Genomic DNA, 21,533 nt, shown 5'->3' with positions numbered 1-21,533 from the left:
ATAAAGGTTTTATAGTCATTAACTAATTAGTCATTTAATTAATCACTATTATAATTAAAGTCCTAATTAGAATAGGTAACTAAATTATCTCTAATTTAATTTTTAGTATGTAAAAAATGACTAAATTGTCTCCAAATTAGTAGGAATACCTATCTTTTAGTTTGATTGAACTACAAAATTAAAATACTATATTTGGTCAATATATTATTATTTAAATTCCTATGTTATATTTTTAAAGATATTATTAATAAAATTAAGTTAATTATTTAATTATGGTTATTATAAAACCAAAAGAAGAATAAATTCAGTATGGAAAAAAATTTAATAACCGAATATATTATATTTATTTTTACTATTAATTATAAATAAAAAATTGATATAATTATAATAAATTTACTAATATGTTCATTGAGAAATTACGTTACGAGCCACGTGTATAGCACGTAATGCGAAACTAGTTATTATAAAAAAATACAATTTAACTATTATTATGAAAATTAAAATTAAAGATTTTGTTTAAATTTCAACAAGTTGTAAAAAAATTTATTTTTTCACATTTAAATTGTTGTGTAGAAAATAATTCCACCCGAATTTAAATTATTCTATCAAATCATTTGTAAAACTCAGTAAGATTTAGAAAAAATGAATCCAATTATGGCTATTAGCATTATTGGCAGGTCTAATTTCGTAAAAAATTTCTATTTTGTCACAACCATTAAAATGTCTCGAAAATGTCCAAAATCATATTATGTTTTTTCAAAATTGTCCAAAATTAAAAAGGCACGTGTTGCATCTGATGTGGCTTGCCACTTATTTAACAGTACATTCTGCTGTTTCTTCTGAAATAGGTGGCAAGCCACATCAGATGGACAAATTTATTATAAATATGTTTGAAAATGAAGAATTTTAAAAATAATCCCCAAATAAATTCATCGGAATTTAAATTGTTCTATCAAATCATTTATAAAACGCAAGTACGAAATTGGATAGATTTAGAGAAAAATGAATCCAGAATCCAGTTATCATTAGCATTATTGGTATTAAAGAACACCACTAAAAATGAAATATATCAAAGAACACCATTCAGAATGAAATATATAAAAGGATGCTATTCAAAATGAAATAAATCATAATCTGCTAGGCAACTTGTAACTTTGATCCGTGAGCAGCTTCGTCATTATGATCATCATCACCAGCATAGTATTCAAAAGTTGGAAACTCAAAGTTCTTTGTAAAAATTAAATGGAATGCAAAGTTGAGGCACCCAATCGCGGCCAACATCCAATATACATAGTCCAATCTTCCATCATTAATATTATGAGGCAGCCAGTCTGTGAATTGAACGAAGATTTGAATGATTAGTATGCTTACAAAACATCCCATCCCAAGTGAGAATGTACGCATAAGAACAGTAGCTATTCCTTCCTCTCGACAGTACATTCTGCTGTTTCTTCTGAAATAAAACCCAAACTTAAACCCTAATATTGCTTCGGGTATCATAAGCCATAGGGCTGACATCAAACTGTGATTGTTTGCGAGATGATTGAGCCTGTGTGACTCGATCACTGCGGACGCTATGAGAGTGAGGATGGTCAAGACATGGGTTAATCCGATGCCCCAGGAGATTCTTAGTTTCTTGCATTGTGGGACTACGAAAAAGTCGATGATAGCTAGCGAAAGGAATATAGTTGGAAGCGAAAAGAATGCGAAACAGCTTACTGGCACTTCCAAGTCCGGGTCGAAGATGTGCCTGTTCATAGTTAGGGCTTGAAGCGTCATTAGGGAGTTAAGCATAATATCAGAGGCGTGCAAGAAAATATCAGTTACAAACAATGGGATAAGTTTAATCAAGTCTTGGTCATCGCGACTAAATAATTCATCAACTTGAACCCCTGAATTTTTCAGGGTTGAAACAAAATATTCTTGAGGCTTGCTTAGTCGATATGAACGTTTTTTACAAAAAAAGAATAATAATCCCACCACATTAGCAAAGCAACAAGAGCCAAACCCGAAACCCCAAGTTTTATATTGTCCTGCCAAACTGATCAACGTGACCCCGGCTCCAACGTTAACATAGAAAAAAAGACAAGCTCCAGATAGCTCCCAACAAATAGTTGGTGGTTTGTCATACTGATCTCTTCTCAAAAACCCGTAAGAATTATATACGGCTACAAATCCTGATAAAGCCAGTGCTATAGATACAAAGAGAAGTCCAAATTGATATTTTGTTGGGGTTTCAGATGGCGCGTCTAGTCGAGTTAACATTAACATGATCATACCCTGCAAAATTATAAAATCAAAATTATAAATCCACAGCAAAAATTAAAGTTGAGTTACCAATATATAGTAAAATGGCGACTTACGAATAAGGAGACGAAGGAAAGAACCGTGATAACACGGAAAGAGCCGAAGAAGGAATAATCTGCAACAACTCCGGCAATTCCAACCATGAAAACGCAACCGAAAATAAAACAACAGATTTGAATCGCCGCGATACTCTCTACATTGTACTCAGACATCAAAAAATATAATAAATTGGCTGACACCCCACAGCCTGCTATTATGAACCACATTCTAGGCCCTGCAATATAAAAAAAATATATCAATTTAATGTATTCAATTTTAGTATGCAATTGGACGAAGATGGTGAGTTTTACTTACAAAGAAGATCGATTGCGGCATCCCAGCCTCCTTTTTCAAGCTTCACTGATGTTTCCCTATTTCTTTTTTCGTTTGTTTCTTCCATTTTTTTCTCTTCAAACTAATTTTTTTTTACGAATACTAATATTAATAGTGGAACTGTTCTATTTGAATGAGGGTTCCTATATTTTCGTAACTAATTATATTTTTCTTGTTATCTGAGATAAATTCCGTTTCTACTTAAAACACAATTTGAAATCTTAGACTATAATTTAAACAAGATAAACACAACAATCAAAACAAAAAACAAAATTTGAAATCTTTTTTTTTTGATGAAATATTTGAAATCTTAGACTATAATTTAATTTGATTAATTTATTTATACATTCATTTTTTGAAAGGTTTTATTATCATTATGGAAAGTGAAAACTACTGTTTCTTGGAGGCACACATCGTTAAATTATTTCTTTCATTCCTAAAAGTTTATTCAAGAATGAATTGTTTTTCATAGCTCATAATACTATGGTACATTTAAGAATATTCATTGGTAAAAGTCAAACAAAAACCAAAAATTATATTTTTAATTATTTAAATCCAAACCACTCATTTTTATCCATTTTAACCAACCAAAATTAAATTTTAATTTGGCTTTGTTCGGAATACAAATTGGATTCCGTTTTTGTTCGTCTAACATAGCTAGATAAGCAACAGTCGGTTTGGTTTTCGAATCGAAATATCAAATGTCCAATTTTTAAAGAGAATAAAAATCAAACCGAATTAAAAAGGAAGGTTTGGCTCCATTCATTTTGATTTTTTAGAATATAAATTATCAAAGTGATTGAAAAAAGACGTGTCATCTAGTTAGTTATAACACGTAAACTAAAATTAAAGTTTTAATTTAATTCTTTTCACATTAAATGATTTGGTTCTGTTTTTTACTCAGTCTAGTAGAGATATGACTAATACATAAATCAGTTCGATATAGTTAAAATATCAAAAGTTTTTGGAAGGCGGCTCAAGTCCTGTCATAATCTGTTGCCAAATTTAGTTTGGTGTAGTAATAGACATGTATAATAGCTACTTAGATCTTTATCTTTCAGCTTTTTTTACTCATTCTGATAAGATTCAGGAGTATTGGTAAAATAAATTTCAATGTTTATAGCGATTTAATCTCAACGTTTAAAACGTTATAAGACAAATTCCAACCTTTTTTATTTTTGCAATTTGTAGCCCCAATCAGTTTTTCGACAGTTTTTTCTCTTTTTAGGCTACAAAGTGCGAAAACACAAAAGATTAAGATTTTATCTGAGATGTTTTAAAACGTCGGGATTTAATATGCCAATACATATATCTAATATGACTGTCACGTATGCATAAAATTGCCGGAAAACGGTTGGGGCTACAAATTGCAAAAATAAGATAAGTTGGGATTTATTTCGTAACGTTTTAAACGTTGGGATTAAATCGCTATAAAAGTGAAACGTTGGAATTTGTTTTGCAACTATCCCTAAAATTTAAGTATATGGTAACGATGTAAAGGCCTAGCACTTTAATCGTCCTGTCCTCTCCGACACATATTATTTTTTGTCTATTTTAGAGGGTGTTCTGTTTTTGAAACTAAGACAATCGTGTTGGTTTGCCGACACAAGAAAACTGCAGATGGTGGTTGCAGGCCACTAAGCTACAAGCAACTCATACATGGACCCTGACAAAAGGTACCTCGGAAATATTTCAGGCGGACTATTGGGGAAGACAACATTACGAGTCAACCTCCAGGGCGACATCTCAGGCATCAAATCCACAGGTTTGGTTATAACTGAAAAAATTACAAAGGTTTGGAATCTTTTAGAGGGTTTGGTATAAAAAATATGAACTTAGAAAAAAAAAAAAAAAAAAAAAAACTGTAACATAATTTAAACTTAAAAGTTAAAGTATAATACACAAACAAAACATTTATCCGCCACCGCTGCCAGCAGTGTTTCCTTTCCGCCAACCGCCGCGACTTAACTCATTCTCGCAGCTGCTCTACGCCGACACTGTCGCTTCTTCCCGCCACCTCCGTCGGCGCTTCTGCCAGTGCTGTCTGCTTACCCTCATCTGCAAACCATACTTTTGGGTTCTTTCTCTTTTGTTCATCGCAGCTCTTAAGTTAAAATTTATAAATTTCTTGTTAATAATTGCTTAAACTAAGCATGTGATTGTCAATTTCGTTGCTTAGCTCGGTAATTTAGTGTTTGTTGATAATTTATCTCTGTTTTTATTGTTATGCATAATAATTTTGTCAATTAATTTTAGTTTTTCATCTCATCTGTGTTTTTATTCGAATTCGTGGTAGATAATTTAGTGTTTGTTGATAATTAGCACCACACACAAAAATTGATAAAAATCCAACATTTGGCGCTCATTTTCCGAACTTACTTCTTTTTTATCACAGCTGTTTAGCAACATATCTAATTGCAACAGGAAATGGCCGGTCAATCGAACTCACAACTCTCGCTTTTTTCTCCCGAAGAGGTATCTCTTTATTAATTAACTAATTGTGCTTTTGATTTTGGTAATTTAATTGTTTGTTTCTCAGGTAGAGTTTATGGCAGAAGACGAATTAGTAGAGATTGTTCCAAATTTAAAAATGGATTCTCTCAATTTCATATCTGTAAGCTCTCCAGTTTACCCTAATTTTTTTTATATATTGGCATTTGTGGTGAGTTGTATTATGTAAGATAATAACTGCAATTGCCAGGGGGATTATGGTCCATTTTATCCGCAGATAGCTGCTCAAGTACCATTGTGGTTAGCACTAGCTTTAAAGAAGCGTGGAAAATGCACAATTCGACCGCCTCAATGGATGTCAATCGGTAAGCTTATTTGAGACTCTAATTATACAGTTAAGAGTCACTCTAATTTGTATAGAAAGAATTAGCTTTAGAGTTGATAAATTTTGGTGATTTTAGAAGCACTAGAATTTTGCTTCCATTTGGTTATGTTCTTTTTTATGTTTTTGCTTAATCTAATTGTAGAATGAATTATCTTGCGTTTTTGAGTCAAAATAAATGCGAGGAAATTTGAACTCCAGTTGAAATATTGCTTTTATATTGGGTTGCTTTAAGTTTAGATGCCTTATTTTAGGGGTGACAATATGATAAGTATGTGACAGTAGACTCTTCATTTGAAGATGGCAAGATGAATTATAGCTAGATACTGTTTCAAATTAAGCTGCGTGGTGATGTTAGTTTCTGTTTTTCTTCCAGCTAATTGTTAAAATGATATTGAAGATTGAGAATTATGCTGTTGTTAGATACTTAGGTTAGGTGTTTGTTTTAGTTAATTGGACCGTTCGGTTCTCATTCTTCTTCGTCATACCTTTGAAGGTTTTATTAATTTGTTGAATATCGCTTGGACTTGGTTTACTTTCCACGATGGGATTTCAGGACTCTTAAAAATTGTAGTTTAATCTTCTTATTGATAATCGTTTTTGTCATTTTCGTCTTTGTGGATCAGAAAATTTGACACAAGTTTTGGAAAGTGAACGTGATTCTCATGCATTTCAGCCATTACCCTTTCATTATGTGGAAATCTCCAGGCTTCTTTTTGACCAGTAAATACCAGACCTCATTCTTGTATTTAGCTCTTTATTTGTTTGCTAAACAACATTGAATATGAATGCTAATTTTTTATGTATGACAGTGCACGTGATGACATTTCTGATGTGTACATGGTGAGTTGAAATTCTTTTCATTTTGTTTTTCTGATATCATGTATCAATTGCCAGGAATTCTACGACATTCTTCATTTGCAGGTGCGATCACTTACTGAGGACATCAGAGACGTAAGGTTCCATAAAGTGGAGACCAATTTAGAGAAGTTTACGGCATCAACAGTGACGGTTTGATTTTATCCTATTGACATCAGTTATTATTACTTCGCGTCTTATATTTGTACTTGTCTAACCTATTTTTCCACATATAAAATCAAAGTGACTTTGCTTCATAAACTAAACTCTAAGTGAAGGAGTGTGCAATACTGCTAAATATATGAGTTATGAGATAATACTAAAGTCACATCAATGTCACTGAATCTTATTTCTGTAATTTGCCTATAGAATGTTAACTTCCATCCTGCATCATCATCAAACATTTCGGGCCCCATATGCTCTTCACAACTCTTGTTCTTGTTGGATTGTCTGTAGTTCAATATATTCATTCCTTCAAATTCGTTGCCAGTAATATGTTAATTCTAATGTTTCAGTGGAAAAATATGTCTGCAATGGAAGTGAATATAATCCGTGCATTTGCTGGGAGAGCGTTGCAGGCATTTTACAAACATGAGGATGAACAGGTCATGGCGGATTCAGATAGAACACAAGACCGACAGCAGCAAGTACCTAGTGTCAGGCAAAAAGTATGTTCTTCTATGCTCATTACTTAATGGCATAAAAAATTGGGTTTATCGCAAATAGATCATAAACTTTAACATTCAATATGAACTTTCAACTTTGACAATTTTAAAGCATGAACTATCAATTTTTGCAATTTCTTTTTTTTCATGCTATGCTATTTACTTAATGGCATACACAATTTGCTTATTTTACGGATATTTTTGGTTAAACTTTTAGTACGTCGGATAGTTACTAACAAAGCTCTTTACTTTGCAGCGAAATCTGAAGCCTAGATGATTAATCATCATCCATTAAACATCATATCCATCGGAACGTGAGAATGACTTTGGTATGACACTACAGTCTACCGAAGATACTTCCGTTGTTTTTGATCTCGTTCGTTTGCTTGTTACAGTAATGAAATAACACAATCTCTGTTGATAAATTTATTTTGTGGTAATCTCAGGGGATCAAAACCAGGAAAAAGAATCAAGCAAAATTGGAAAACAGAAGTAGTTTGGTTTTTGTTTGAATGGTTTAGCATTAATATGTCAATATTAATCCAGATGAATATAATTAGTTTGTTAATTATTTAGAGCATCATTTTTATTGCTTCTTAATTGTGTTCTCTTTTATATCTTTTTACGTGTGCTTTACGTATTTCACACGTGACTCGTGACTCATCATATATTTTAGATTATTATTTTAATTGTTTAAATTTTTAATTGATACTCAAATTTATAGTTATGGAGAATTTTAATAGAAAATATAAAATAATAATAAAAATAGTAATTTATTGAAATATTTTACCTTATTTAGAATTTTATATAATTAATTAATAAATAAAATAATTATTAGATAGTTGAAGTAGTCTATTTCATATCTAAACAATTATTTTAATATAGTAGTTTATTTTTGTTTTTTGTTTTGAATAAAATCAGTTTAATTATATTAACTCAAATTAGTAGCGATAACAGCTGTAAGAAAATTTAGGATAATGGTTAAACCACTCCTGATGATCTGACATAGAATGGGAATGCGCGAGAACATGCGCGGCCGGATTCGCAAATCATCTTACATACAAAAATAAAATCTAAATCAATAAAGGCCTCTTTAGATAAATACCAAAAAAAGATAAAATATTCTCAAGAATACTACCTCAAAATTTTTTTTTGAAAAATATAATCTGTACTTTTTTTTTGCAAAAATAACTTTTATTATTCTCAAAAATATTTTTTTTAATCTCAGAAATACGATTTTGGTTATCCAGCGGTATACCAACACCGTTGGTTAACCAACAAAAAAAAACTATTTCAAATTCAAACCTCTATTTTTATTAAACTAGGTGAAAATTCTATTACAAACCCCTCCCCTTCATCACTGTAAGAGCAACCGTCAAATAAAACATAAATCATCTTTTTTAAAATCTAAAATTATTGATTCACCGTTTGTTAACCAACATGGTTCTAAAAAAACAAGGTCATTGGTGTACCATTAGTACACTATTGGTTAACTAGCAACAAACATAAAATTGAGCAACTGTTTGCTAACTATTTCATTAGTGATATATTCAAAATAAAAATTACAGGTTACCTAACGATTTATCCAATATTAACCATTGGTTACCCAACATCCAAAAATATTACAATTCTCACAAACATTTCTTCAAACACCTAGAGTGAACATGCTGTGCAACACAAAAAATCGAACCACAAACATAAAATTCAGCAACTGTTTACTAACGACTTCATTAATGATATATCAAAAATAAAAATTACAGGTTACTTAACGGTTTATCCAATGTTAACCATTGGTTACCTCAACACCTAAAAAATATTACAATTCTCATAAGTATTTCTTCAAACACTTAGAGTGAAAGCAGTGCAACACCAAAAAAAATCGAACCACCACCACATCACTATTGTCGTTTACAAAAGAAAACCAATTAACTAACTATTGGTTAAATAGCAACAAAATTAAATTTCACCACAACAGATCTGCCACTTCCGGCGACGACAACTTGTTAACTAACGATTTTATTACTAATATATTCAAAATAAAATTTATTACAAAGTTACCCAACGGTTTACCCAATAGTAACCATTAGTTACCCAACACTAAAAAACATTACAATTCTCATAGGCATTTCTTCAAACACCTAGAGTGCAGGCTGTGTAGTACCAGAAAATCGAACCACAACCACATCATCACCATCGTTCACAAAAGAAAAATAAGAAATGGATTAACTAACACCCAAAATAAGAAATCGATTTTAACTAACACCCAAAATAAGATATCGATGATCTGAAAAAAATTGACTGAAACGATGGTGTGCGACGACGGCGGCAGTGGGCTTTTGGCGATGGTGTGCGATGGCGGAGGTAGTGACTGAAGACGAGGAGAGTATGAAGATGACTCGCGGCAAAAAAAAGACCGAAAATCGCAGTAGCAGCAGTAGAAGTGAACTCGCGGCCGAGAAGAAACACCGACGAAAGAAGGAGGTTGAGTTGGAAAAGATAGATTTGGGTGGCTGTAGATAAAAAGAAGGAAAATTAGAATGAGATGGTGAAAAAATTAGGTTTGGCTGAGAACAAAAGAAGGAGATGAAGAGATAAAGGTATTTGTCTAAAATAGAAAACTTAAAAATGAAATTAAAGAAGAACAAATTGTAATTATCAAAAAATAAAGATGACACCGTAATTATCTAATTAAGTTTACATATTGTAGTATTTTGTCTAATTAACTCATCAATAAACTGTTTCGTTAACTCCACACAATTCCAACCTAAGCAACCAATTGCTTCAGGCAGGTCTGGAATTTAAGGCCCACCAGTCTGTTACTATTCGGTTCTACAATCATATTCACTGTTTGAAAGATGGGCCCGATTTCCAACTCTAAAAGCCCATCTCTGCTAGTCACTCTTTTTCTCTTGGCATTCCCTTCCACCACGTCATCCACACATTCCTTATTAATGTCAAACACTCACTTGGATGTAAGGATTTGGAGAAATTCTTAGGTAGACTCGGTATACCACGTCATCCGTGAATTAAACCAATCCTATCATAACACCTCATTAAAATAAGGGTATTCTTGTAATATTATTATTCAAAAGTGTATGTAAATAACAAACAAAATTACAAGAATACCCTCATTTTAATGAGGTGTTATGATATGATTGGTTTAATCCATGAATGACGTGGTAGACCGAGCCTACATAAAAATTTCTCAAGGATTTGTTGTCTGCTAGAATTTTCCATAACAATATTAGAATGGACCTCCCTATTATCTAGGTAAAAATCACTTTCACTTCCATAACAATTTAAACTTTTCTTATTATGAAATTCAAATTGATAACTAGCATTATTGACAACCAAATTCTCAGCAATATTCCCATTTAAAAATTTTACGTCATCATCTTATACTTTTGAAACTTTAACTGGGCTCACCTCCCTCAGCCATTTCTTCCCCACCTTAACCTCCGGCCCGAAATTTAAACCTCCTGAACGTATCATACGGAATTAACTTACTCTATATAGGATTATTAAAATCTTCTTCTTCCAGTACCGATAATCTATCTTTTAATCTTCTTCTTCCAGTACCGATAATCTATCTTTTAATCTTCTTCTTCCAGTACCGATAATCTATCTTTTAAACACATATTAGCTACTACTCTCAGCCATGGAAATAAATAGATAGAACAACAAAAAATGTCGAAGAAGAAGAAAGAAAATAAAGGAAACAAAACCACCTCAGAGAAATACAAAACCCAAACAAGCCAACGTGCATGGGATAAAAAGTATCTCAATTTCAATAATTATTTTATTATAGTAGTTTATTTTAGTTAGTATCTTAATTTTAATAATTATCTTATTATAGTAGTTTATTTTTAATTAGTACCCTAACTTGATCATGAGGCATAAACGAAAAGACAACACCAAACAAACAAGGAACATCAGAAAATAGAGATACAGCAAATACAAAAGAAGGAACTAACAGAATGGGAAAATTGCAATGAATAAATCAAACCATAAATACCTAGTCAACGCAAAACCGCCGGGGGTAGTGAAAATAATGATGAATAAGCACAAAACGAGATAGTAAAAAGAGCACAAGGGAATCCCACATCGGCTAAGAGAATACAGATATGCTGAAAAGATTATAAATAAGACACAAACCCATAGGCAAAGAGGTACAACTAATCACAATCAATATATATGTTACTTATTAAAACAACCAACTGGCTAGAGTTTCGAAGCGGTCACGGGGTTCGGAAACCCCGTAACCGATTCTCTTTCTGTTATCCACTTTATAGGGTCGAGGACATACGCTCAACATCTGGACCCATAAGCAACAGTTAAAATCGTTCATGTACGATGCATTTAAATTAAACACTTAGATGAAATACAATAAATTAAACATTTAAAATATAAAAGAAACATTATAATTCATAATATTTAAAAGTAAATAAACAAACTCACACCTTCTTATTTAAAATCCAAACTTTACCTTTTGTCGTTTTGATCTCGAAATTCTAAGCTCGTCGAATCTATTTAGAATTAATACATTAATATAGATAATTATGGAATAATTCAAATTTAGAGTTGACTCTAAACTCAAACCACATTATCATATAACTTGAATATTTTCCATTTAACATTTCATTTAAAACTTTGCTTAATTAATCGATTATCGATTTGAGCATCCAGTTCTTAAATCATTTTAAATAATCTCGTTAACTGAATTCGTAAACTCTATATTAGACGTACAAATCTCGTTTTTTGAAACATAAACACATTTTCATATCTTTCAAAATCTAATGGTCGAGGCATTAGCCCTCTAAATCCGGTTTTCCATAACATTGTAAATTATATATAAATAATTTTTAACATTTATAAAATTATCATCAAATTTTTAGGAACTCGAAAACCGATATCAAAATAATTTTGACTTTTAAATCAGTAAATCATTTTCATAACAATTCCCAAATCACATTTTAAATCACATTTTATATAATCCACTATTAAATACATTACTTCATTGAACTTTTCATAATGCTAATTTATATCAATATAAACTCATTTACTCAAAATGATTAAGCCACTAACTATACCCCAATCAAACCCGAACCATAAACCGATAAATCATCAACTTTCAATTTTTCCAACCAAAACCACAAATATTAATTCACACTAATTAACCATATAATCAAAATTTCCAACAACTCATACTTTCACCTATTAGTCAATTAATCACCACAAAAAAATTCAATATAATTCAATTATCAAACTTTCAAATTTCACAAAAAAATTGTCAATTCAACACTTTCTAGTCATACTAATAGTGATTTCCATTCATGTATATAATTTTTTAATCGACCAATTAATCCATAAACATCTCACATAATTCACCAACAATTTATCAAACTTTAAATCTCAACCAAAATCATCAGAACTTATCAATTCAATAATGTTTAACTCTTTAAAACCAATTTGCTGCAACAATTAACTCACATAATCAATCTACTTATCAACAACTTTAAATTTTCAGCCTAAAATCACCAAGTGCATTAAAGGGTTATTGCCAATATATATTACCATTTTTAGCATTATTTTTTTCAATTTAAACACAATTTACAATTTGTCTTTCCACACATCCGAACTTTTCCAATGTTTATATTGTATAGCCCAGTGTTTTTTTTGGCAACTTGATGTCTACGTGGCCTATCAAAGATCCATGTCATTGACAGCGTGTCAAACTCCAAACGACACCATTTCTTCCAAGTCTGATAACTTCCCAGACTACTATTTTTGCACGCAAAGATGCCCTTTTTTCACAAACTTACCTCTAATTTCCCCACATTCCATAAAATTATAATCTAACTCATTTGCTATTTTAATACAATTATACCCGTTGAATAAATTTCTAATCGACTTAAAGTTATCCGTGCAAAACGCACACACTGACATAACCGTCGATGTGCGTTGCATGAGCCTTGTGCGTATGCACAGCCGGCTGCTGTGCTACGCATAGGCAGCTGCTGTGCTAAACACAACTGCACACCGGCTGCTTGAGCCTGATTCCGACATGCTCCTCCTACAAACCGATTAAGAATTTGTGGAGAATCACACCCTTTTGAAAGTACAATTTTTATTTTAAAAATGAAAAATAGAGAACCATATATTTAAAAATACTTTACATGTCAATTCACTAGAACAGAATTGGTTTTTTACATGTCAATTCACTATAACAGAATTGGTTTTTAGCGGCGGTTTAAAAGGTCTTTAGGGGCGGTTTTAACCGTGAGCGTCGGTATTTTGACCGTCGCTATATCTTAGAGATGGTGTATGACAACTTCCGGGGAATGTATTATATTTGCTACGATTTGTATAGGCGGTTATAACCGTCTCTATAAGTTAACTACTACTAACGTAATTTAACTTATAGCGACGGTTGTATTAACTGTCGCAATAGGTATTTTATTAGTTGCAGTTTATAGGGGCGCTTAAAACCGCCCCTATAAGCTAAAATGGGTTTTCCTACGTAATTTATTAATATTTTGAAAAGCTCCTAATATAACAGTCATATTTTATAAAATATTATCTGAATATGATAGAGAAATTTAAAAGTTTAAACATCAATAACAAAAAGAAATACATAAATTTGCAATTATAATGTAGTCTATAACTTCAAATGAACATGTTCAACTGAACTTGTTACTAGTATTAGAATATATTGTTGGAAAGAAATCGAAATTAAAAATATCAAAGTTATACATTAAGCTAATTTATTTTTCCTTCATTTTCTATCAGCTTTTGGTCCTTTGCCTTCTCTAAATCTTTAAGTTGATTCCATAGTTTAAAATGTAGAATCTCATTCAATTCCGACTCCACTGCACCTATTTTCATCTCTCTGCATTGAACACAAAAGCAAGATCCAAAAGAAATGAAAAGGTTACAGAAGCAACATTTAGTCATACAATTACATCAAAATCCAAAAGAAATGAAAAAGATACATTGATCAAAATATACCTCAAACTTATCTATAACTAGAGGATTCAAATCAGTAGACTGCCACCCAGCAGTGAAAATTGCCAACATATCATGCCCCTTGAAACTGAAATAATCAACAATAATTAGTTACCACAGTTACAGGCACATAAACTCCTACTTGCACAAAATGAATAATGATCGAGTAGGCAAATAAAAAATCTATTCTGATGCATCCAAAAGAACAAATCATCAGGCACAAGTCATAACCAAATAGTTCCAATATCACCGCACTTGGGATAGACTGTATGAGAGCAGGATAGAACAGTGAGAGCGATTATCAGGTGCTTCTGTTTGAGTGGATTTAGACCTGTTTCGTATTTTATGACTTACTATTATGTGTGTTTATAGTTTTGTTATATATTTCAGTACTTATTATTAAATGTGTTATTTTTACAAGTATTATACTAAACATGATTAGGCTATTTAAACTAATTGTCAAACTCTAAATTAGGGTTCAAAATGACACTTGGTGCAACAATACATAATAAAATAAATAATACGTAAAAGAGTAAGTAAATACAAAATACATAATACATTACCAGAGTGCAAAATACAAAATACAACATACATAATACATAAGAGAGTGCAAAATATAAAATACATGATACATCTCAATCAGTCAGCCTAAACTCTGCCATAAACTGATCTAACTCGGAGTCATGCACAGCTATGGCCTTCTCCATCTCCGAAATTCCATCCACCGTGAAATGCCAACTATGCTACGCGTGAATAGTACTCATGGTACCTAGGAAACTCTGGCTCAGAGTAGTGGAACGAGCAAGCCACTACAAAATAAAGATACACCAATTTGAGTTAGACAATTAAATATATCTATCAATTACTAAGTTAAAAAAACTTACATAATCAGTGTTGAAGCGAGAAGGACGGGCTCGTGCAGGTAATGCATCAGTGTTGAACAGCCAAGGGTGATGGGCTCGTGCAGGTAATGCACCGGTGCTCGTCTTCCATGGAAGACCGGTGACGGAGTTTAAACGGACGGGGTGACGGAAAGCGGCGGCGGGTTCGAAGGGAGGCGGTGATTTTTTATTTAATTTATTTATCTATATATTTTTTGTTATAGAGAAGAGGGTTTATATGTATAATTTAAAACATTATTTGACATTTAGAGTTTTTTAAAAATATGAAGAATTTGTTTTGAATTTTATCCAAACGAAAAGAGTTCAATTTAATACTTTAGGGTGCTATTGAAACATAAAAACACAAAATAGGGTGCAATTGACGAAATTATAAGGTCGGGGTGTTATTGAAAAAAAAATGAAAGGTCGATAGTTTTTGAGGTGATTAGCCATCCAACAAACAATAGTCTAAAATATAAACGTAATAGTATAACATGAATAATATGATAAAACTACTGCGGTCTAAGAGTTTAAACTAGTTCGACTCTTATTTCTGAAATAAAATAAAGAACCTCCGAGAATGAAGAAACGGAGATTGACAAATGCTCAAAGCATAAACCTGGAAAATTTAGGAAAACAACGGGGTTAGATTTACTGAGTAGAGTTTATATAACCATTTACATTTATTAAGTTAAAAACCTTTAAAATGTTTCATAAAACATTTTCATTATGGATTATCAATGAAACCCTAAACCACAATTCTAAATCAATTGTCGTGTCGGTGAGACGTATTTCAATAACCGATCCCCGACTATCACTTAATAAATAGTGAGTCCAGGAAACGTATCTTCCACCGGTGTGAGACATATCTCAAACCTACCTCAATACCATAATCATTACCGGTGCGTACGCAGCCCCGATGATGCCCATCGAGTAGCACGTTCCAAATCAAATACACAATGCCGAAAACAGTTCAAAAGTTGTTTATACATACATACATACATATATATATATATATACGAAATATAACATTTACTTAATAAAGAGGTAAATAGAGATATAAACTCACTGCTTGCTAAATCCACGTGATCCTGACAAGCACCTAACTCTGGTTCGCCTCTGAAGTACGAACAGTCGACGGGTCTAAATAAAATATTAAAATCATAATTAAAATCAGACCCTAACTCTAAAGAGTACTAGACACCACATAGGACTAGCATACACAATACCAAGCCACATTTAATAAACACTTATGTTAAATGCATTCAAAATATAACCCAAGTTATAGAGTACAATCATATAAACATATATAGAGTGATTTGTAAAAATAATTTAAATTAATCCAAGTTAAAATCCATATCAGTGAGTCAGCCGAGTTATTTAAAACTACCAAACTTCTTCCCACTTGTTGGGCGACCACAGTTTAACCTAAAACAAAACTTTATTAAATTTATAAACCCGAGTTTATAAATTAAAATAACTTAATAAAATAATTATCCATTTTAAAATAGAATTCAATATCTTGCAATTTAAGTAACCTATATTACAACCCAAAACTTAACCATTTTAAGTTTATAAAAGTTCATGGACTAAACTGTATTTTAGCCAATTTAATTTTTTGAAATCAAATTTAATTATTCGTTTTCCAATTTTACTAAATCATAGGATACACAAAATCCAAAAAGTTATCATATAGGTAAAACTTAACTTGAATAAATTTTTAAAAAACTTTAGGGGCTAAATTGTAAATTAGCCAAATTGATATTTCAATTAAAATTTAAATATAATTACCCGAGTAAATATATTAATTTAAGTTATAAAATATTTAACGTATCAAAATTGTCTATTTAAACTCAAACGAGTTCAAGTTATTATCGAAACCAAATTCAATAGGTAAAACTAACTTAAAGGATTCAATTGATTTCAATAAAACAACTTGGTGACTACACATGATAATTTACCATCTCTTTTAATTCAAAATAACCAAATCCCTCTAACCCCAACCTGCCAAATGCAGCAACCATCAACATAACCTATTATTCAAAAACTAATCACAAGTAACAGGAGCAAATCAATGGCAGCCGAAATTTAACATTTTAAGCAACGAAACAGTGTCGCATCCGTGAAGCAAAACAATAAAACGATTATCTATCAACAGTAAACAATAGCAGCAATTATAGTACAATAAACGACAGCTATAGAACATGACACGGCGAAATCGAAACGTCGACGAAACAGAACAATCGCGAGCTTAAGCAAGATTTAACCATTAACACTCAATGAATTATGAGTTAAATGATCATATAAGACACATATATCATAACTAAGAATAATATAGAAAACGACAGCAACTTAAATGTAAAACAGAACAACACTATGCGAAATTACGATGAAACGGCGGCGACTATAACATATTGAATTACGTACCGTTTTGGCGAAAACAAAGATGAAAATTGTAGAGGCGTGAGTCTACAATCTCCGGGACGAAACGGAATTGAATTCAATCTAGAAATGAAGAAGAACGATTTAATTTATGAAAGCATCGATCAAAGCTAAAACTGAATATCAAGAACAGTAAAACTTACCGAAACAGCAAGGGTAATTGAAAGAGATTAACAACATTCTTCTCCAAGTAAGAAACGAATTATGACGGCTATGGTTTATTGGAAGTATGAGGAAGATTTAGGTTTAGAAAAAAAAACGTGCAGTTGAACGTTTTATAAGGGAAAGAAAAGATGAGGCTTGAGAACTTAAAGGGTCTCATTTGAGACTCACAGTCTCGAACGAGACACCATTTTTAATGCAGGGTCTCGTTCGAGACCGTTGGGTCTCAAACGAGACCAACGAAACTCTCAGGTCTCGATTGAGACCTGAGTTGGGTCCCTCTTGGTTCAACCATTTTGGTTGAACCACAATTTGAATAGTTCCACGAAAAACGAACCAAAACTCTGCAACTAATCGAAATTATTTCCGGAACTATTTAACAAAACTTTTACAGGGTATTACAGAGCAGCAACTTGGGCAGCTTGGTGAGGTTGAGCATCAAATTGGGCTGGTAGTTGAGGTTGAGCAGCAACTTGGGCAGCTTGGTGAGGTTGAAAAGCAGCTTGGACTAGTAGTTGAGGTTGAGTAGCAGCTTGGGCAGCTTCATGAGGTTGAGCAACCGCTTGGGCTGATAGTAGAGGTTGAGCAGCAGCTTGGGCAGCTTGGTGAGGTTGAGCAGCAACTTGGGCTGGTAGTTGAGGTTGAGCAGCAGCTTGGGCAGCTTGGCGTTGGACCCATTCCCTCTTTTGTTCCAAATAATTTGTGATCGAAACACCCAAAAAAAACACAGCAGCCAAACTTATTGAAGTTACAATATGAAGTGATGTTCCTTATAATCCTTTTTGCCAACTCCGAGCAAACACAAAAATAAAAAAACAAAAAAGCAGTGATAATAAATATATTTTACCTATAAATCAAAAACATACTCAGAACAAAAAAACCCAACACTACAAACCTTCCAACTATGAACAAGTCTATCTTAGTACCAATAGCCCTATAATTACAACCCACTTCGAAGCAAATAAGTAAATTGTAGAAAAAGACGCAAAATGATTTAATCTTAACAAAGCACTTTTTTTTGTGAAAATTCCTGATCTTTTTCATTCAGGTATCATACCAACCATTTCCCTGAAAACACTCATTTAAACGATCTGTAATCTTTCTATCACAGTAGGCATAAACAACAGAAACAAAGGTAATGTTGGAAAAGAAACTAGGAAAAAGGGAATAAAATCGTATATTCATCTTATAATATTGTGGTTTAACATCATATTGATTGGAATATAAAGTCATTATAAATAAAAGAGATAACCATGATAAAAGCAATAAACTACATAAGGTTGTTTTCAAGGCTAATGAGATTTATTCAACTTGAGAAAGAGGAGCGTCCATTTTTTGGAGCTTATAAATTATGAGAGTTTTTTTTTTAAACAGAGAATATGAGAGAGTCAAAATCTGTGGAGAAGATAAAGAGTGAGAAGATATTATATAATCGGGTGGATTTTCTCACTCCTTTTATTTATAAACACATTCCAAATTAACATTAGACTAATTTCCCCTTAATATGGAATACTAGTGCGACAAGCTTTGTTTGTGCGGGTTGATAAATGTTTCCCAAGGACATGGAGGGAGAAATTGTTTATTTTGGCAGCTTTTCTTTAGGTTGACAAAATTTATATTGAATTAGGTAGTTTTTGGTTTATTTTCAGTTCTTATCTTCATTCTTTATGACAAAATGAGTACTCTGGATTGCTTCCTTTTTACTTTTTTTTTACCATCATTACCTTATTTTTTTGTTCTTTGTGCCTATTGTGATAGAGATATTACAGATTGTTTGAATTGGTGTTGTTGAGGGTAATAGTTGGCAGGGGCAGAACCATGGTTATAAATGAGGGGGCGGCTGCCTGGCTCCGCCCTCCCCTGGTTCCGCCCCTGACGGTTGGTACAATACCTTAATGGAGAATATTGACAATTTTTAATCTGCTTTATGGTTTGTAAATTTAAAGCAATTTGCAGTTTTTTTTATACACTTTAGTTATTTACTTGGGAGTTGGTTATACTTATAGGATTATGGGTAGCAATATAGACTTATATATTATTAGAGGGTTTGTAGTACTGGGGTTTTATACACCGAGTCTTGCTTTGATTTTTGAAACGAAAGTATTTATGATTAGCTCTTTTATTTTCTTTCATTTTTGTCTCTGTTTGGGTTTATCCAAACGAGGGGATGAAAATGATAATTTCTATATTGCAATTTCTGCAAGCTGTGGTGCTGTTTTTTCATCTCTGTTTTAATCATCTAGTTTTTTGAAGTAAAAAATTATGGCTTCTTGCTAAAGCTGCAGCTGAAAGACAAGCCGTCCAAGACTTCCAAGCATTCCAAGCCGCGGGCCAACAACTGTCTGCTGAAACTTGAGGGTAGCCTAGTTTTTAAGAAAGATGGAGAGAAATTTGCTCACGTGCTTATGTTATTTTTCTTTAATGTTTTCTTTTATATTTTCTTTTATATAAGATGGTTGGATATCAATATATGAATCAAATTTCTCTGCTCTTGTTTTCAAGAATTGCATTTCACATAAATGGATTTGGCGGATTATGTATTGTATTTCATTGGTCTCATATTTCATCACCCTCAACGGCACTTCTCATAATCTCAAATTATATTGATCCGAAAGATGACGAAATTTATAATAAAATATCAGTAAAAAGGAAAATAGTGTAATACTATATTATTAATTATTGTTATTTTTTTGAAAACAACAATTATTATAACTTAATGTTGGAGGTTAACAATGATGGTGGAAAAATTACCAATTTGGTTCAAACTAGTAAGGTGATGAAAAGACATGGTCGTTAGGGAAAAGATTCATGCACTACACATTTAAGGTATGTGGGTAAAATGCAAAATAAAGATAAGCAAGTCTACAACACTGAACCATTTAATTTTAGCATGCCAAGAGATAAGGCTCCTGAAAGGTTGATAGACAAATTCTTTTTCATGCTTTTAGAACTATCTAATTAGAAAAATAAATATTTTTGTAATTTCCTTTTATTTTTTTAGTATTTTTATAAATATTTTTAATATAATAGAAAAATCAATATCTTTTTTATGTATTTAAGTGATTAGAATAATTTATAATTTGGTGTAAATCAAAACAAATTTTACCTTTCAATTTTGATTCACTTTTTATATTCAGATAAAATGAGGGGTTTTGAGTAATTAATTTTAGCATCTATATTCAAATGAATTTGTCATGTTGTGTACAACTGGACAAAGTGGAGTATTCAAGTTCTACATTGCAGTTAAAATGTCAAAAGCTATGAAGATATACTTTTTTTATTTTATTATTTCTGTCTTGGCTGTCTCTTTTATATGTATTGGTTCTACATTCCACGCAATGGGATGCTAAACCAAATTACTATAAAATGAGTACTCCTGTTTGCTTCTTTTTTATTTTATTTTTTTACCATCATTACCTTTTTTTGTTCTTTATACCAACTGAGATACAGACATTACATATTGTTTGAATTGAGGTTTTTTAGGGAAACAGTTGGCAGGGGCGGAACCAGGATTATAAATCAGGGGGCGGCTGCCCGGCTCCGCCCTCCCCTGTTTTAGTCCCTAACAGTTAGTATGATACCTTAATGGAGAATATTAGTAATTTTCAATCTGTTTTGTGGTTTGTTAAAAATTTAAAACAATTTGCAGTTTTTTTATACACTTTAGTTATTTGCTTGGGAGTTGGTTATATTTATAGGTTTATTGGTAGCAAGATAGACTTATATATTATTGGAGGATTTGGAGTGCTGGTTTTTTTTTTTCAATTGCAATATATTCAAAACTCTACGATACTAAATCTAGGATGAGCGTCCCCTTATTTACTAGCTTTGTATACTTTTATGTTTGTTTGGTTATATTTTCTCTTTTTCATCTCTGGACTAATGGAGAATATATCACTTTCATTAACGATATGTGTTTTGGAGGAAGACCATGGTTTGAGTTCTGTGTGCTATATATTAAGCATTTTCAGACTACATTATGTTGTCTTGTAATTATTTCAATCTTGA

General features: G+C 31.9%; 2 protein-coding genes across 5 annotated transcripts; one reads left to right on the top strand and one right to left on the bottom strand.

Annotated features, from left to right (window-relative positions):
- Positions 1 to 1,052: 1,052 nt before the first annotated feature.
- On the bottom strand, positions 1,053 to 2,779 carry LOC126660368 (protein NRT1/ PTR FAMILY 2.3-like). The gene is made up of 3 exons (XM_050353833.2): positions 2,662 to 2,779; positions 2,364 to 2,581; positions 1,053 to 2,280 (listed from the first exon to the last, which is right to left on the bottom strand). Exons 1-3 carry the CDS (start codon positions 2,744 to 2,746, stop codon positions 1,138 to 1,140), a joined length of 1,446 nt encoding a protein of 481 aa, XP_050209790.1. The 5' UTR covers positions 2,747 to 2,779; the 3' UTR covers positions 1,053 to 1,137.
- Positions 2,780 to 4,557: 1,778 nt separating this feature from the next.
- Positions 4,558 to 7,635, top strand: LOC130014574 (DNA replication complex GINS protein PSF2-like). 4 transcript variants are annotated; one of them, XM_056104053.1, is made up of 9 exons: positions 4,558 to 4,756; positions 5,075 to 5,154; positions 5,219 to 5,293; positions 5,381 to 5,495; positions 6,139 to 6,235; positions 6,325 to 6,355; positions 6,437 to 6,523; positions 6,886 to 7,038; positions 7,292 to 7,635. In XM_056104053.1, the coding sequence occupies exons 2-9, from the start codon at positions 5,107 to 5,109 to the stop codon at positions 7,310 to 7,312; spliced, it is 627 nt and encodes a 208-aa protein (XP_055960028.1). In that variant the 5' UTR covers positions 4,558 to 4,756; positions 5,075 to 5,106; the 3' UTR covers positions 7,313 to 7,635. The 4 variants fall into 4 exon arrangements, 3 of the variants coding, with proteins under 3 accessions (XP_055960028.1, XP_055960029.1, XP_055960030.1); XM_056104054.1 differs by having other exon boundaries at positions 4,697 to 4,788; XR_007635335.1 differs by lacking the exon at positions 4,558 to 4,756 and having other exon boundaries at positions 4,869 to 5,154; positions 7,292 to 7,364; positions 7,482 to 7,635.
- Positions 7,636 to 21,533: the final 13,898 nt, after the last annotated feature.

The sequence above is a fragment of the Mercurialis annua genome, linkage group LG8 (genome assembly GCF_937616625.2).
Source record: "Mercurialis annua linkage group LG8, ddMerAnnu1.2, whole genome shotgun sequence".
NCBI lineage: Eukaryota > Viridiplantae > Streptophyta > Magnoliopsida > Malpighiales > Euphorbiaceae > Mercurialis > Mercurialis annua.
The sequence above is the reverse complement of the archived record's forward strand: the minus strand, read 5'-3'. Positions and strand labels throughout refer to the sequence as shown.

Bases quoted from the DNA above. Each gene is read 5' to 3' on its own strand.
- LOC130014574 (XM_056104053.1), top strand. From the start codon at position 5,107: ATGGCCGGTCAATCGAACTCACAACTCTCGCTTTTTTCTCCCGAAGAG. The intron at 5,496-6,138 runs GTAAGCTTATTT...TTTGTGGATCAG, and splicing joins GCCTCAATGGATGTCAATCG to AAAATTTGACACAAGTTTTG. The intron at 7,039-7,291 runs GTATGTTCTTCT...TTTACTTTGCAG, and splicing joins TACCTAGTGTCAGGCAAAAA to CGAAATCTGAAGCCTAGATG.
- LOC126660368 (XM_050353833.2), bottom strand. From the start codon at position 2,746: ATGGAAGAAACAAACGAAAAAAGAAATAGGGAAACATCAGTGAAGCTT. The intron at 2,582-2,661 runs GTAAGTAAAACT...TTTATATTGCAG, and splicing joins TGCCGCAATCGATCTTCTTT to GGCCTAGAATGTGGTTCATA. The intron at 2,281-2,363 runs GTAAGTCGCCAT...ATAATTTTGCAG, and splicing joins TTTCCTTCGTCTCCTTATTC to GGTATGATCATGTTAATGTT.